This window comes from Sinocyclocheilus grahami, unplaced genomic scaffold, assembly GCF_001515645.1.
Source record: "Sinocyclocheilus grahami isolate Dianchi unplaced genomic scaffold, SAMN03320097.WGS_v1.1 scaffold1045.1, whole genome shotgun sequence".
NCBI lineage: Eukaryota > Metazoa > Chordata > Actinopteri > Cypriniformes > Cyprinidae > Sinocyclocheilus > Sinocyclocheilus grahami.
In genome coordinates, this window is record NW_015506224.1 from 221,756 (window position 1) to 237,626 (window position 15,871).

At 39.5% G+C, this 15,871-nt stretch overlaps 1 protein-coding gene across 1 annotated transcript in view; it reads right to left on the reverse strand.

Annotated features, from left to right (window-relative positions):
* Window positions 1-15,871, reverse strand: part of LOC107566081 (Down syndrome cell adhesion molecule-like protein 1 homolog) — a 160,354-nt gene that overhangs the window by 22,495 nt on the left and 121,988 nt on the right. Inside the window, exons 9-19 of the mRNA XM_016251458.1 lie at window positions 14,932-15,213; window positions 13,962-14,081; window positions 13,689-13,865; window positions 10,875-11,080; window positions 9,547-9,643; window positions 9,243-9,371; window positions 8,726-8,893; window positions 8,039-8,109; window positions 7,602-7,842; window positions 3,586-3,732; window positions 447-602 (exon numbers count right to left, since the gene is read on the reverse strand). Of these exons, the coding sequence (XP_016106944.1) occupies window positions 447-602; window positions 3,586-3,732; window positions 7,602-7,842; window positions 8,039-8,109; window positions 8,726-8,893; window positions 9,243-9,371; window positions 9,547-9,643; window positions 10,875-11,080; window positions 13,689-13,865; window positions 13,962-14,081; window positions 14,932-15,213 (1,794 nt within the window). The remainder of the gene's footprint in view (window positions 1-446; window positions 603-3,585; window positions 3,733-7,601; window positions 7,843-8,038; window positions 8,110-8,725; window positions 8,894-9,242; window positions 9,372-9,546; window positions 9,644-10,874; window positions 11,081-13,688; window positions 13,866-13,961; window positions 14,082-14,931; window positions 15,214-15,871) is intronic.

The window sequence follows — 15,871 nt, forward strand, 5'->3', positions numbered from 1 at the left end:
AATCTTTTAAGTGTGACAAATATGCAAAAAATTAAAAAAACAGGAAGGGGGCAAAAACCTTTTCACAGCACTGTATAAACACACACACTGTATATATTTTTTACATATTTTTTCATGTATATATTTGTATTCATATAATTTATATATGAATATATTTAATATGTAAAAATAACATATTTATTTGAAATATATACATGCATGTGTGTGTATTTATATATACATAATACACACACACACACATATATATATATATCTCTCTCTCTCTATATACAGTGGGTACGGAAAGTATTCAGACATAGGGAATAGACAACAAGATACATTCCCTATATAGTGAACAGACAACAAACCAGCTTACTAGGTTTTTTTTTGTTGTTTTTTTTGCATATCTGCAAATATGTTGACATACAATCAGTGGTCATGTGTACATGTGTGGTGCGTGAACTTACGGTCTTCTCTGGTCTGTATGTAGAGTACGTTGCTGCGGACACCATCTCCTGCCTGTGTGTAGGCCAGAACCTGAATGCTGTAGTTTGTGAACTTCTCCAAACCCTTCAGCTCCACCTGCTCACGAGTGGTAGTGATGTTCTGCATCTCTCCCCATTCTGAGAGACGTGAACAAATTTTAATGACTCTCCTTTTTTATTGCATGATCATTTACTTACTAATAACAGCAACTAATTTGAAAACATCACATGAGGGAACACAGGAGAACCATGTTTACACATTCCACATACAAAAAAGTATTATTCAGAGGGAGACTAAAATAGTCTGTTTTGCTGGACAAAGGGTTGCTTGTCACTGCTATAGCTATATTTAGCAGACAATGATATTTATGTCCAAATGCAAAACAAACAAAAAGTACAAAGTTTTCCAATGGCTCTTTGGAGATGTTAAAATACCATTTATTTGTGGACATACACAATCATCATGCTTTTAGTAACATCATGCTTTTTTGAAGAAACTTGATTCCTACTAAATACAATTTATTTCAAGGTATATATCAAAATATCATACAGTAGTTTTACCACCTGATATCGTTACTGTGCCAAGGTTCTGCCACAGTATTTTTTTTTGTAGGTGACATAGCCGAATAAACACAAAAAGACCCATAGACTCATAGACTTTTTCTCTCAATTCTGAATGGTATAAATAATATACCCTTACCTTGTCATTACTTTCACATTATTCAGCCCATTTATGAACCATTTTTACAGTTTCAACAAGTTGGCTCAAGTATGCTACCATTCAAATGTTTTCTGCTGTTTAAGAAATTTTTATTCAGTAAACTTGTATTCATTAAAGACACATTACATTTACCAAATTCACATTAAAACATTTAATTTTGTCATAATTTACTCACCCTCACATTGTTCCAAACCTGTATGAGTTTTTATCCTCTGTTGAACTCAAAGAAGATATTTTGAAGAATGTCGGTAACCAAACAGTTGTCAGTAGCTATTGACTTCAATAGTATGGGAAACAAATATGGAAGTCAATGGCTACTAGCAGTGGACACCAACATTCCTCGAAATGTCGTCTTTTGTGTTCAGCAGAAGAAAGCAATTGATACAGGTTTGGAACAACACTTTGACAGGATTTTCATTTTTGAAACTATCCCTTTAAGCATGACTGTTTTCAATATTGATATTCTTGAGCACCAAATTAGCAGATTGATTGAATGATTTCTGATGGATCATGTGACACTGAAGACACTTTCGCCGATTACTTAATCCACAGTTTACTCACTTTATATATAAAAGACAACAACACACACACACACACACACATATACCTGTCCACCCACAAATATACACCCTCTGTGGGTTGGACTGGCCAGGATACAGATACACGGGCGGGCAGTAGGGGGCGCTCTACGGGGACTGCGGCTAGTGAGGGAGTAACAGTAATAGCGTATAATTACTCTGATTGAGCCTAAGTGTCTGGCCCCCACAGCACCCACCTCCATCGGGGTAGAGGGACCAGAACACCACACGGTAGCCCTTCAAAACCCCATTCAGGGTCATCCGCGGGGGCTCGGACCACGTGATAACCGCCTCGTCTGATGTCACCGTAATGGCCCGTACATTCTGGGGCGGCTGGCTGGGAACTGCAAGAGAAAAACGAGAGACGGTCACATAAAAGCAAAGGAAGCGGCAGGAAAATAATTCAGGCACCAATTGAAACAAGATACAATAGGTGAAGTGGAAACCAAAAATTGCAGTGAAAGAGCACAATTACAGTGATATAGTAAAATGACAGTAATAAACTGCAATTGGAGCACTTGGTATGGCACAAGAGCATCAACAACCTTGTAACTACACTCGAAATGAATGGAACAATCACTTCCCGAAGCTGAAGAGAAGTGAAACGTTACTGTTATCTAGATCTTGAGCTGTTTCACCTTCTAAATGCGTTTTTTTTTTTTCCGGATACACTGCAAATGTGGCGGTGGTGATGTGCCAAATTGCGTCTCTGAATAAATAATGGCACTATTGAGGGGACACAGAGCATGTCTGTGTGACTTGCTGGGAGGGAAAAAAGCATGTGCGGACGACAGGATGAAAGGAGGGATAGAGGAGGGATAAAGCTGGCTTGGCTCTATGAGGGAGCAGCTGCAGCTGGCTATCAAAATATCATACAGTAGTTTTACCACCTGATATCGTTACTGTGCCAAGGTTCTGCCACAGTATTTTTTTTTGTAGGTGACATAGCTGAATAAACACAAAAAGACCCATAGACTCATAGACTTTTTCTCTCAATTCTGAATGGTATAAATAATATACCCTTACCTTGTCATTACTTTCACATTATTCAGCCCATTTATGAACCATTTTTACAGTTTCAACAAGTTGGCTCAAGTATGCTACCATTCAAATGTTTTCTGCTGTTTAAGAAATTTTTATTCAGTAAACTTGTATTCATTAAAGACACATTACATTTATCAAAATTCACATTAAAACATTTAATTTTGTCATAATTTACTCACCCTCACATTGTTCCAAACCTGTATGAGTTTTTATCCTCTGTTGAACTCAAAGAAGATATTTTGAAGAATGTCGGTAACCAAACAGTTGTCAGTAGCTATTGATTCAATAGTATGGGAAACAAATATGGAAGTCAATGGCTACTAGCAGTGGACACCAACATTCCTCGAAATGTCGTCTTTTGTGTTCAGCAGAAGAAAGCAATTGATACAGGTTTGGAACAACACTTTGACAGGATTTTCATTTTTGAAACTATCCCTTTAAGCATGACTGTTTTCAATATTGATATTCTTGAGCACCAAATTAGCAGATTGATTGAATGATTTCTGATGGATCATGTGACACTGAAGACACTTTCGCCGATTACTTAATCCACAGTTTACTCACTTTATATATAAAAGACAACAACACACACACACACACACACATATACCTGTCCACCCACAAATATACACCCTCTGTGGGTTGGACTGGCCAGGATACAGATACACGGGCGGGCAGTAGGGGGCGCTCTACGGGGACTGCGGCTAGTGAGGGAGTAACAGTAATAGCGTATAATTACTCTGATTGAGCCTAAGTGTCTGGCCCCCACAGCACCCACCTCCATCGGGGTAGAGGGACCAGAACACCACACGGTAGCCCTTCAAAACCCCATTCAGGGTCATCCGCGGGGGCTCGGACCACGTGATAACCGCCTCGTCTGATGTCACCGTAATGGCCCGTACATTCTGGGGCGGCTGGCTGGGAACTGCAAGAGAAAAACGAGAGACGGTCACATAAAAGCAAAGGAAGCGGCAGGAAAATAATTCAGGCACCAATTGAAACAAGATACAATAGGTGAAGTGGAAACCAAAAATTGCAGTGAAAGAGCACAATTACAGTGATATAGTAAAATGACAGTAATAAACTGCAATTGGAGCACTTGGTATGGCACAAGAGCATCAACAACCTTGTAACTACACTCGAAATGAATGGAACAATCACTTCCCGAAGCTGAAGAGAAGTGAAACGTTACTGTTATCTAGATCTTGAGCTGTTTCACCTACTAAATGCGTTTGGTTTTTTTCCGGATACACTGCAAATGTGGCGGTGGTGATGTGCCAAATTGCGTCTCTGAATAAATAATGGCACTATTGAGGGGACACAGAGCATGTCTGTGTGACTTGCTGGGAGGGAAAAAAGCATGTGCGGACGACAGGATGAAAGGAGGGATAGAGGAGGGATAAAGCTGGCTTGGCTCTATGAGGGAGCAGCTGCAGCTGGCGCAGGAAGAGAAGGAGTGAGTAAAGGAGATGGTGTGGGGAGGGAGGGAGGGAGAGCAGAGGAGAAATGATGGTATTTGTTTGAAGAGGCCTTAGGGTCCGACTCTGTCTGGCCCTGGTGGACCACACTAAAACTGCCATTTAGAGTAGAAAGGCTTGACAGAACGCTCATGAGCACAACTCGCAATAACTCTTCAACCATGCCTGCAAAACCCAGGCTCTCACTCGCTGTTTGGATCTGACGCATAGAACAGGTATATTGGTATCTTACGGGTATATTGGCATCTTGCTTTCCCCCAGCCAAAATTACTTATTTACCCTTTTGTCATTTCAAGCATGACATGAAGTATGACTTTCTTTCTTCCATAAAAGTTTTTTTAAGAATATGCTGGCTGTTTTGTCAATATAATGAAAGTGAATGTGAATTGCCTGTATAATTTGTGCACTATATATCTTCTGTCTAACAATAGGCTTTCTGTATAGTATGCAACAAACAGACAAAATTCAAGTCATTATGCACTGAAAATCTTGACATCCACCCTAAGTCGTCTTGGCACATTCATGAGAGAAGTAGCCATTTCTGATTCATGAACAAATCATTTGTTTGAATCAGATCTTTTCAATTAATCATTCCAAAGATGCCCCTGTGCAGCAAACAAAACCATCCATCTTTGGACCACTTTTCAATGGTGCCCAGATACATCAAACCGACATCAAAGACCTGGCAGTGACGAAAGCCACATGTGGTGTTGCTTCATGTCACCTACATCTGGGACAAAAATTTGCACTTGAACACATCGCAAAGAATATAGCCAACAGCCAACTATTCTATACATTCTACACCTGCATGAGAGGAAATAACTCTCTGTACCAGCATGTGGCAGTAGTCTGTATTTGTCATTCAAAAAGGAAAACCGGAAGAGCTAGGAAGGGTCTTCTGTGTGTGCCCTCTTGACTATGTTTAATCACATCCATTTTTCTGGTGTCTTCTGAAGTCAATCAGTGTGATTTCTCTTGCCAATGGACTCCACTGCTGATTCAATATGCTCAGTTGTTCCAACTAGAGGCAACAGTGCATAACACACCAAAAAAACTAGACTGACAACAACTTGCCAACATTGGTAATTGGTTAATTTTTACTCTAGGTCGACATTTGACCAATGTTTTTCAATTTAAACTGCATCAACAGTCACCAACCAACACCAACAGACAATGTTTGACTGGTGTCATTTAATCATTGTGTTGCCCCTTGTCAGTGCTTGTTTTTGCTGATTGGACATTTTGAATCTTTTTTGTCAGGTCTTGGAATGTCTGAAAAGTGATGTACTGTAATCTGGTGACTGTCTGCATTGCTCTGGGTCTGTTGGTGCAGTGTGAATTAGTCTTTAAAGAAGATGCAAGTGAAAACACCTTAAAGTTGTAGATGGTTTTACATGGTTTCTAGCTGGTCTGGATTGTCAATTGGCTGGATTACCAGAGAGTAGCCTGGTTTTGATCTAATAAACAATCTTGGTTAAGCTGGATTTCTTTTTAGGATATTAGGGTTAGAAGAAAATTAAAACTTGACAAGAACACTATTGATGGAGGTAAAAGCAAAATCATTGGGGGAAAAATGATGGAAGAGCTCAACAGTGGCACAAAAGGAACCCAGGAGCTTTCCAAAAATAAGAATGGAGAAGAAAGACAGTGGGACAGAAGTGGGCGGAGGGGTGGAAAGGGAAGTTGGGAGATGGAGGGAGAGATAAATGAAAGGTGTTTTGAGAGCGAGTGAGAGAGGAGTGGGAGCCGAGAGGAGGGGAGTTGAAAGCCAGAGAGAGGGATCTGGAGGAAAGATGAAAAGAGAGATGGGGAGACAATGCACTCAGCTGCAGATAATTAGATTGGGAGGAAAAGCAGTGGATCAGGGAGAGGGGCCTCGGCAGACAGCCTAATTATAATGATTTTTTCCTATGCTTGTTGTTATTACTATTATCCTTAACAGCATCAATATCGCTAACAGTGACATGCATGTGGATGAGGGCCACGGGCCAGAGTTGCCCTGTACTCACAACTCGTGCACAATCCCACAAAAAGTCTTCTGTGTGTGCCCTCTTGACTATGTTTAATCACATCCATTTTTCTGGTGTCTTCTGAAGTCAATCAGTGTGATTTCTCTTGCCAATGGACTCCACTGCTGATTCAATATGCTCAGTCGTTCCAACTAGAGGCAACAGTGCATAACACACCAAAAAAACTAGACTGACAACAACTTGCCAACATTGGTCATTGGTTCATTTTTACTCTAGGTCGACATTTGACCAATGTTTTCCAATTTAAACTGCATCAACAGTCACCAACCAACACCAACAGACAATGTTTGACTGGTGTCATTTAATCATTGTGTTGCCCCTTGTCAGTGCTTGTTTTTGCTGATTGGACATTTTGAATCTTTTTTGTCAGGTCTTGGAATGTCTGAGAAGTGATGTACTGTAATCTGGTGACTGTCTGCATTGCTCTGGGTCTGTTGGTGCAGTGTGAATTAGTCTTTAAAGAAGATGCAAGTGAAAACACCTTAAAGTTGTAGATGGTTTTACATGGTTTCTAGCTGGTCTGGATTGTCAATTGGCTGGATTACCAGAAAGTAGCCTGGTTTTGATCTAATAAACAATCTTGGTTAAGCTGGATTTCTTTTTAGGATATTAGGGTTAGAAGAAAATTAAAACTTGACAAGAACACTATTGATGGAGGTAAAAGCAAAATCATTGGGGGAAAAATTATGGAAGAGCTCAACAGTGGCACAAAAGGAACCCAGGAGCTTTCCAAAAATAAGAATGGAGAAGAAAGACAGTGGGACAGAAGTGGGCGGAGGGGTGGAAGGGGAAGTTGGGAGATGGAGGGAGAGATAAATGAAAGGTGTATGAGAGCGAGTGAGAGAGGAGTGGGAGCTGAGAGGAGGGGAGTTGAAAGCCAGAGAGAGGGATCTGGAGGAAAGATGAAAAGAGAGATGGGGAGACAATGCACTCAGCTGCAGATAATTAGATTGGGAGGAAAAGCAGTGGATCAGGGAGAGGGGCTTCGGCAGACAGGCTAATTATAATTATTTTCCTATGCTTGTTGTTATTACTATTATCCTTAACAGCATCAATATCGCTAACAGTGACATGCATGTGGATGAGGGCCACGGGCCAGAGTTGCCCTGTACTCACAACTCGTGCACAATCCCACAAAAGAGAAATCCCCAGAACATGACAGATGATAGATAGATAGATAGATAGATAGATAGATAGATAGATAGATAGATAGATAGATAGATAGATAGATAGATAGATAGATAGACAGACAGACAGATAGACAGATATACAGATAGATAGATTACCATCCTCAAGTGTTGTGGCATTGATCTCAGAGCTGGAAGGTCCAGTTCCGGCTCGGTTGAACGCCTGGACCACCACACCATACTGAGCAAACTTCTTCAAGTTATCCAGGGTGTACACCTCACTATCACCTGTGGCTTTCATCTCCACTATACTGTACTGTCCGTTACTGCCCGGTCCATTCTCCCTATAACCAATCTGATAGCCACGGATCACTCCATTCTGGAGCTCTTTCTTAGGTGCCTAAGTGGAGGGAAAAGAAAATTACATATAGTAAGAAGAGAATCTAAAACTCTAAAGCCCAGGTCTTCAACCCTGCTCCTGGGGACCCACTGTCTTGCAATTTTAAACTCTGCAGGACAGTAGGTCCCAAGGAGCAGGGTTGAAGACCTTGGGTCTAAAGTCCAAAGAATGGCAAGTTTAGGAGTTGCAGACATACCTTCCAGGTGACACGGATACTCTGAGAGGTCATTGGCTGTAAAATCACATCCATGGGTGGCCCATCAGGAGCTGTAAATAGAGAATCACATCATATCACAAGAATATTAAAAGAATGAAAAATGTTGTCACCTCGAAGTCATTCCAAACCTGCATGACTTTCTTTTTTTTCTGTCAGACACAATAGGATAATTTTTTAATGATATCCTTTTAGTTACAATGACAGGGGACTAGTACTTTTAAGCTTCGGAAAGGGTACAAAAGGACAAAATTCAAGCATGACATGAAGTATGACACACTCAGATTGTAACCTTTTTCTGTTTTTATGTATCTAATAATAATAATAATAATAATAATAAATACAACCTTTCATATACAAAAGTATAATAACAGTGCCCTATATTATTTAAGTGCTATATTCCAATTATTTTAAGTCCTATGATAGCTCAGTGTGAGAAACAGGCTGAAATTTACTGATAATCTTCCCTTCCGGTGAGCTTTCAACCATTGTAATCAAAACATTGAGTCAGTGAGAACTCGAGAACCAGATCAGTACATTACTGTGGAAAAGAGTGACCAGTAAATTCTTCAAAAATTCATCTCTTTTGTTCCACTGAAAGAAGTAAGTACAGGTTTGGAACTGCATGAGGGTGAGTAGATGATGCCAGATCAGGGGCGGGAGACGTACGTGCTTCCTCTGTGCTGATGGTCAGCTCTTTGCTGGCTTGACTGCGTCCAATCTTGTTGTAGGAGTACATGCGAATGCTGTACACGGATGCCGGGTGGAGCTCCACTATGTTGGCCTGGTTGTTTGTGGGCGAGATCTTACGGGTGGCATGTTTCAGCTCCCACGGGTCTACAACAAGGACAAAATAACACGGATACATTACTACATCACACCTCCATCCAGGCTGTTCGGGGACATTATGTTTGTTAGCATGCAAAAAGGACTGTTTACAGGTCAAATCATACAGATTTGAAAAACCAGCGATGCACTGAAAACTAGGACAAACGCAGATGTACAAACAGCAAAATAAGGCAATACACCCGAGTCGCAACGCCACAGAAATCCGTTCACATCCCATTCATCTTCTCGCAGTTTGAGCTTACTCGCTACATATTCTTCTGACATACAAATACATATTTAATGCACGCTCACAATGTAATTCATCCAAGCTTGAAATGGAAACAAAGCAATGCCGCACCGGATTTGTTCTTGTACTCGATGTCGTAGCTGGTGATGATGCTGTTGCCATCGAACCGCTGCGTCCACCTCAGGTTCATACTGCGATCTTTAACCTCTCGAACCTCCAGCTCTGGGGGGTCAGGGGGTTCTGCCAACAAAACAAGTGGAAATAGACTTCAAACAGATGGAGGAGATTGAGACAGAGAGAGAGGCTGAGGAGTAAGAGGTGGCTCGGGGCCAGGAGGTAAATTATTGATTTTGTGTCTCTAGATAAAGAGTATCATGTAAGATGTGAGTGTGTTGTTCATGGCTGATTGTCTTGCCTTGCACCGTAAGCTGGATGAGCCCTCGGCCCTCGCCGTATGAGTTGATGGCGTGGCAGGAGAAAAAGACGGAATCCCCTCGCTCCGCTGGCTTCAGCTGCAGAAAGAGTAAAAGTGTTCAAGAGAAGAACTTGTTTTTCTCTTTTACTCATTTTGAGGCCCACTTCATGTATTGTTGTGCAATGTACAAGTGTCACTTGGACAAAGGTACATAGTTTGGCATTAAGGTAGGAATGCTGGATGACTGGTTGTTTGTATTCACTACTATGTTATGGTTGGAGTAATTATGTAAATGAGTTTGTCCTTGTGAACTGTTGTTTAGAAATCTTTACCTAGTGTTATCTTTTTTATTTATTATATTTTTTCAAGGGTAAAATAATTATCTTTTTCTGGTTTTATGTATCTAATAATAATAATATTAATAATAATAATAATAATAATAATAAATACAACCTTTCATATATAAAAAGTGATTTGCAAGTGAAAATACGCTATAATTTATTGAAAATAATTAAACAAACAAATCAATATATAGAGCATGTCAAAATATAAAATAAGTTATTATTATTATTAGTATTAATAATAATAATAATAATAATAAAGATTGGATTATAAAACAAAACCAACAAACAAACAAATGGGCTTTACTAAATAAATAAATAAATGTGCTTCTCAGGTCAGAATATAAAATAATTTTAGAGTGAGTAAACAAACAAACAAATAAATGAATAAACAAACAATTAAAGACAAACAAACAAATAAATACAGCTAAATGGGATTTACAGAATGAAATAGAGCATGTCAAAATATAAAATAATTTATTATTATTATTAGTATTAATAATAATAATAATAATAATAATAAAGATTGGATTATAAAACAAAACCAACCAACCAACCAACAAACAAACAAACAAATGGGCTTTACTAAATAAATAAATGTGCTTCTCAGGTCAGAATATAAAATAATTTTAGAGTGAGTAAACAAACAAACAAATAAATGAATAAACAAATAATTAAAGACAAACAAACAAATAAATACAGCTAAATGGGATTTACAGAATGAATGATTGAATGAATGACATATAAATAAACGCTCAGTGAGCTTCTCAGGTCAGAATATAAAATAATTTTAGAGTGAGTAAACTGACAAACAAGCAAACAAACCACAAGAGCAAAAATAAAAGTTGAGAAAAAAAGGTGAAAGTGTATACTACTGTAAACCTGTATGGAAACATTTAGGCAAGCCTCTGCCTTTATTCAACATTTATTGAACTCCTTCACTGACAACATACATATACTGTATGTGTGTGTGCACATGCATCTCACCTTCAGCGTGGAGATAACTTCATCACTTTTCTCGTTGGAATTGGTAGTGATGGAGTACCGAGGGTTACGGTCAGGGTCAATAACGGTGTCACCTCGCTCCCAGCGGATGATGATGGGGTACTCACCCCGGGCGGTACAGTTTAACTCCTTGTTCTGCCCCTTTATGGCCATGGTCGTGTTTGGGTGGGATGTGATCATAGCTGGAACTGTACAAAAAGAAGTTATAGCAGGACAGGAGGTAAATATGTGAAGTAAAAAATTAATTTAAAAAGAGGCAGAGGTCAGTGTGACTTTAACCCGACACCTGCCGTTCTTGTGACATGGGGCAGTGAGCGTTAGCGTGTCTCTCTTCAACTCCTCAATCACTTTTTCACACTCTCCCGCTTGCTCATTCCCCCCGAGTAACTCTTCTCTAGTGCTGCCACACACACACACACTCACAATATCGATCTGAAGAGGGTTCCGCTGTTTTGTTTTCATCACTTATTCATTCCCTCCCTTCCAACGAGTGAAACAGAGAGAATTGAGGGAGGCAGAACAGAGGAACGATTCAATCAATAACACCAACACTGAATCAGAGAGCGCGAGAGAGAGCGAAAAGGAGACAGATCCACTGAAAAAAAAAGAAAGAAAAAAAGTAGGATGCCGTAAACACAGAGCCGCATGATATCCACAGGCTTTGCATGAAAATGTAAAACCATGCTCTACTATCTCTTGTTGAATAACACTGCATAACTTAAGTTGCTGCATAACATTTATCCTAGCAATCCTACTATTACTGTCCTGAGGTTACAAAAACAAGAGCATTTCTTTTCTTTTTTAGTCAAGAACACTACATTACTTTTTTGTGTGTGTGTAGGGGGGGGGGGGGATAATTTTTGCATAATGTTTAATGTTTACATTTTGCCCCAAAATAATGATCATTATTCAATCATTATTATCATTATTAATGATCAATGTCTATTTTGCCCCAGGACGTTTGTAGCATAGATTTTTGCATAAATTGTCAGCAGACTTATGCCGTAAAATTTCGTTCTCAATAAATGGAATGGTAGTAGTTATCGTACTAAGTGATTTATATATATATAATATTCTTATTTATGGTTCCATGTCCATTGATGATAACTATATATTTTTTCTAACAGTTTCTTAAGAAATAACTTATTTTGACACGTGTCAAATACAGTTATAAGCATATATTTATAGTATTTATTTTAATAAAATAACGGTCTGGATACTATAGTTTTACTTACAGTAATAAGGATATTTTAAGCATTACATAATATTAATTAGAATGAGACTAATTTGCATTACATTAATGAGAAATTGAGGTGAAAATATAAAACAAACTAAAACAACATAAAAAATAAAATTAAATACGTTCTCTTTTTCAAATACATCTCTTAGCACATTTCTTAAGATTTAACTGGGTAGAATATTCTGGCTGAGTGTAAATGAATAAACCGGTGGATGAGGTTTGTTTAAATGTGGTCAGGACAGTAACTCAGGCCTAGGCCAGTGTTGCATGGAAGGGAGTTTTCTGCACTCTACATTATGTGAAGGATCAATAATATGGATTTGGACAGAACAGATCGTGTGTCCGATTTAACGATCAGTCATGAGATGGCCTTACGGGTTTGTTGTAATGTTCTATTAATCTAAATGAGCTGGGCACACTTGAATCTGTTGTTTTGGTATTCTTATTGAGAGCTGTTCTCACACACACACACATACACATGCAAGCAGTAACTCCTGGCAATTCTAGCTACTATATAAAAAAAGTCAAAGGCTTGTATTTCTTGCCTCAGTGTGACTGATATATCATAAGCTGGGTCATTAGTTTGATTGACAAAGTGTGACAGGTGCAGGTGTGTGTGCGTGTGTAGAGGTGGTGTGTTGTGTGTGAGTCTGTGTCCACTCAAGCATCTCGAACCCTTCCCGCAGGCATCAGTCTGAGACGTGAAAGCCCATCTGAGGGCCATTCTTAAACAAAGACCTCAAACACACACCATCGCAAACCATCCCAAAGGCTGCAGGTCAAATCGCATCCAAGAAATCCTCACATCTACTGTGACTGGAATTAAAAAATATGGCTTTATTTGTATGTCATGGTTTAATGAGATATTTAACTATTATGGAATCTCTTATATTCAACAGCTATGCCCTGAAACCTGTCTACCTAGAGAACATGTCTAGGCATAAATTAGGCAGCCTTCTAAGGTACCTTGTTTAGGTCAAAAGCAGTACTGTATGCATCCTTCACAAGTGAGAAAATCTCAGAATGTTTATTCAAGATTTTGAATGGAATCAAGGGAAATTCAAAGTTCTTAATATATAAACTCTGAAAACAATTGCTAATTAAATTTTTTAAACAATTTTAAGAACTTGAATTTCCTCTAGTATTAGTGTATTTTTTGCACTTTTTTACAGCAAGTATTGAGACTTGAGCTTATTAAAATATCAATGTCAAAATGTATATATTCTATTTTTAATGTAAAAGTGGGTACAGTCATTTGTAACTTGTAAATGTTCAAGGCTCTTGGGGTCAGTCGTTTCTAGTTATTTTAGTCTTTACAAAAACAGTCTGTAAAATGATTAGTTCACTTCCAGAATAAAAACTTACTGATAATTTGTTCACCCCCATGTCATCCAAGATGTTTGTGTCTTTCATTCTTCAATCAAAAATAAATTAACTGTTCACTGAAAGCCTCTTTGTGGAACAAAAAATGTTTTTTTCCTATCGCATCACTGTGAAAACCCCTTTTTGGAACCTTTATTTTTAAAAGTGTAGATGTACATGTGAGCCTGACATACTTTTAACAGTGAGCATCATGCTCTTGCTGATGTCGGACCCCACTCCGTTGCTGGCCTGACACAGGTAATATCCCCGGTCTTCCTCTAAAACATGGCGGATCAGCAGAGATCCGTTGGACAGGATCTGTATGCGACCTGTCAGTGGAACTGGATGGTACTGCTGGGGATTCCCTATACCTTCAGAATCAAAATTAAGACTTATCATCTGCTCATGATAACTTGAAATTTATGTTTTGGACATGCAGTGACAAAAATAAATAAATAAAATATTACCTTTGGCATGCTTCCAGACAACTTTGGGAGGAGGGTACCCTTCCACAGAGCAGTTCAGAACTTCAGACTTGCCGTAGATACCATCTTGGTTATTGGGTTGAACCCGAAAACCAGGGGGAACTACAACAAAGAACATACACAGTTTCAGAAGAGGAGATACCAATAAAGTGGTTTGCCAAGTAGGACAAATTGTTGGTCCAAGACCAACATTAGGTCAAACAAACATAGTCCTAACCCTATCGCCAATCTTAACACCAACCCTAAACTAAATAAATAGGGGCTTTCGGACCGCATATTTCTAGGAACTAGCCAGCATGGTGGTTCCTAGATAACTGATTTCCCCCTTGGGCCATTTTCTTGGTTGCATTCGCACCAGCAGCAGGAACTCTAAAGTGGCCGACAGCGATGTCTTTATTCATGGCATTTACAAACGTCAACAACTGGTGAATGTTGGACACCGTGATTGGAGCTGTTTTTGTTGTGTGTTGTGGGTTTCGTGATAACGGAGATGAAATGTAAATGCACAATTTACAAGAGCATGAAAATCTGACTAAATCTCCTATGACAACTTGGAGCATTACATTTAATCAAGGCTGAGAAAAGAACATAACACTGCAGACAATAGGTAAGTAAATGCCATTATCGCTGTTTTCCGTGTTCATGAAATAGTTATTTTTACACGGCTTTTTACAAATGGTGGGTTGCCGGTGTTTCGTATTCGTTTGACCAATCAGGGGACACTTACGTCACTGGTAGTTCCTATAGAACTCTTTTAGACCCTACTCTGAAGTAGGAGCTTATTTAGTTCCCCAAACGGAATTCCTAGAAATAAATACATTATGGAAATACACTATGAAAAGGTTAGTCTGGTGCGAATGCCCCTAATCTGGTCCAGAAATAGTCCTAAATGGTGAAATCATGCTGAGAATCCCGTACTACATTGCCGTAAAACCCTCACTCTCTTGCTCACCTGTTACTATGAGTTGTCTCTCTGAACTGACAGTTGCTGCATCATTGCTGGCAATACAGGTGTAGTTTCCATTGTGCTCCAATGAAACTTTGGAGATCTGAAGGGAGCTCATGAACTCCTTGGTTTCGATGGTGACTCCTGATGTTCCTGACACAATCTCCTGCCCATCCTTCCTCCAGGTGATCCGGATTGGCATGTCTCCGGAAGACACCACGCAAGCTATGTACATCAGCTTACCGATGGAGGTGGGAGGGAAGTCAAAGGGCTGGATGAGGGGAGGAACTGAGGGAGGAAAAGAGCAAGAGATCTTCAGTATCAAACGCTTCATGGTCTCCAATGATGTACTGACCCCCGTCACCTTCCAAAAATGGACACGCGCATACACGCTCACACACATCCCATCCCTCCAGCCCATAATAGCTGCTCTAATTAGAGCCCAATTGGCATGGGGAATAATGGCATTGCCATGGAAACAGAGGTGGGGGGCTCCATCGGAGACATCTGGGGGATTTAATCTGGGGCTCGTTCAAATTCAGCTAATTAAATCAGAGACATGACAAGACAAGCAGCACACTATACTGACTTCACACTGGAGTCAGTGTTCTGTTGTACCAGTACACACATACACACACGCATTCATGCAAATGCACACACTAGACCTCGCTGTCTTTGTACAGGGAGCTGTAGCCCCTTGTATGGACACACATGTTGAAGTGAAAATTCAAAACCCAACATCAGTGCGACCTCCCTTTCATTTACATTTAACATACTGAAAATAACACCCCCAGATACATACACATGCTAAGTACACTGGGTAATTGATGAATGGTTGTAATGTTGCAGAAGGCCTGTAATCCTGTTAATCAGAGGCTATTTGTGTTGTGCTTTCTCTCAGGGTCTTTGTGCCAGCGGAGGGGAAAGACCATCCTCAACATTCACC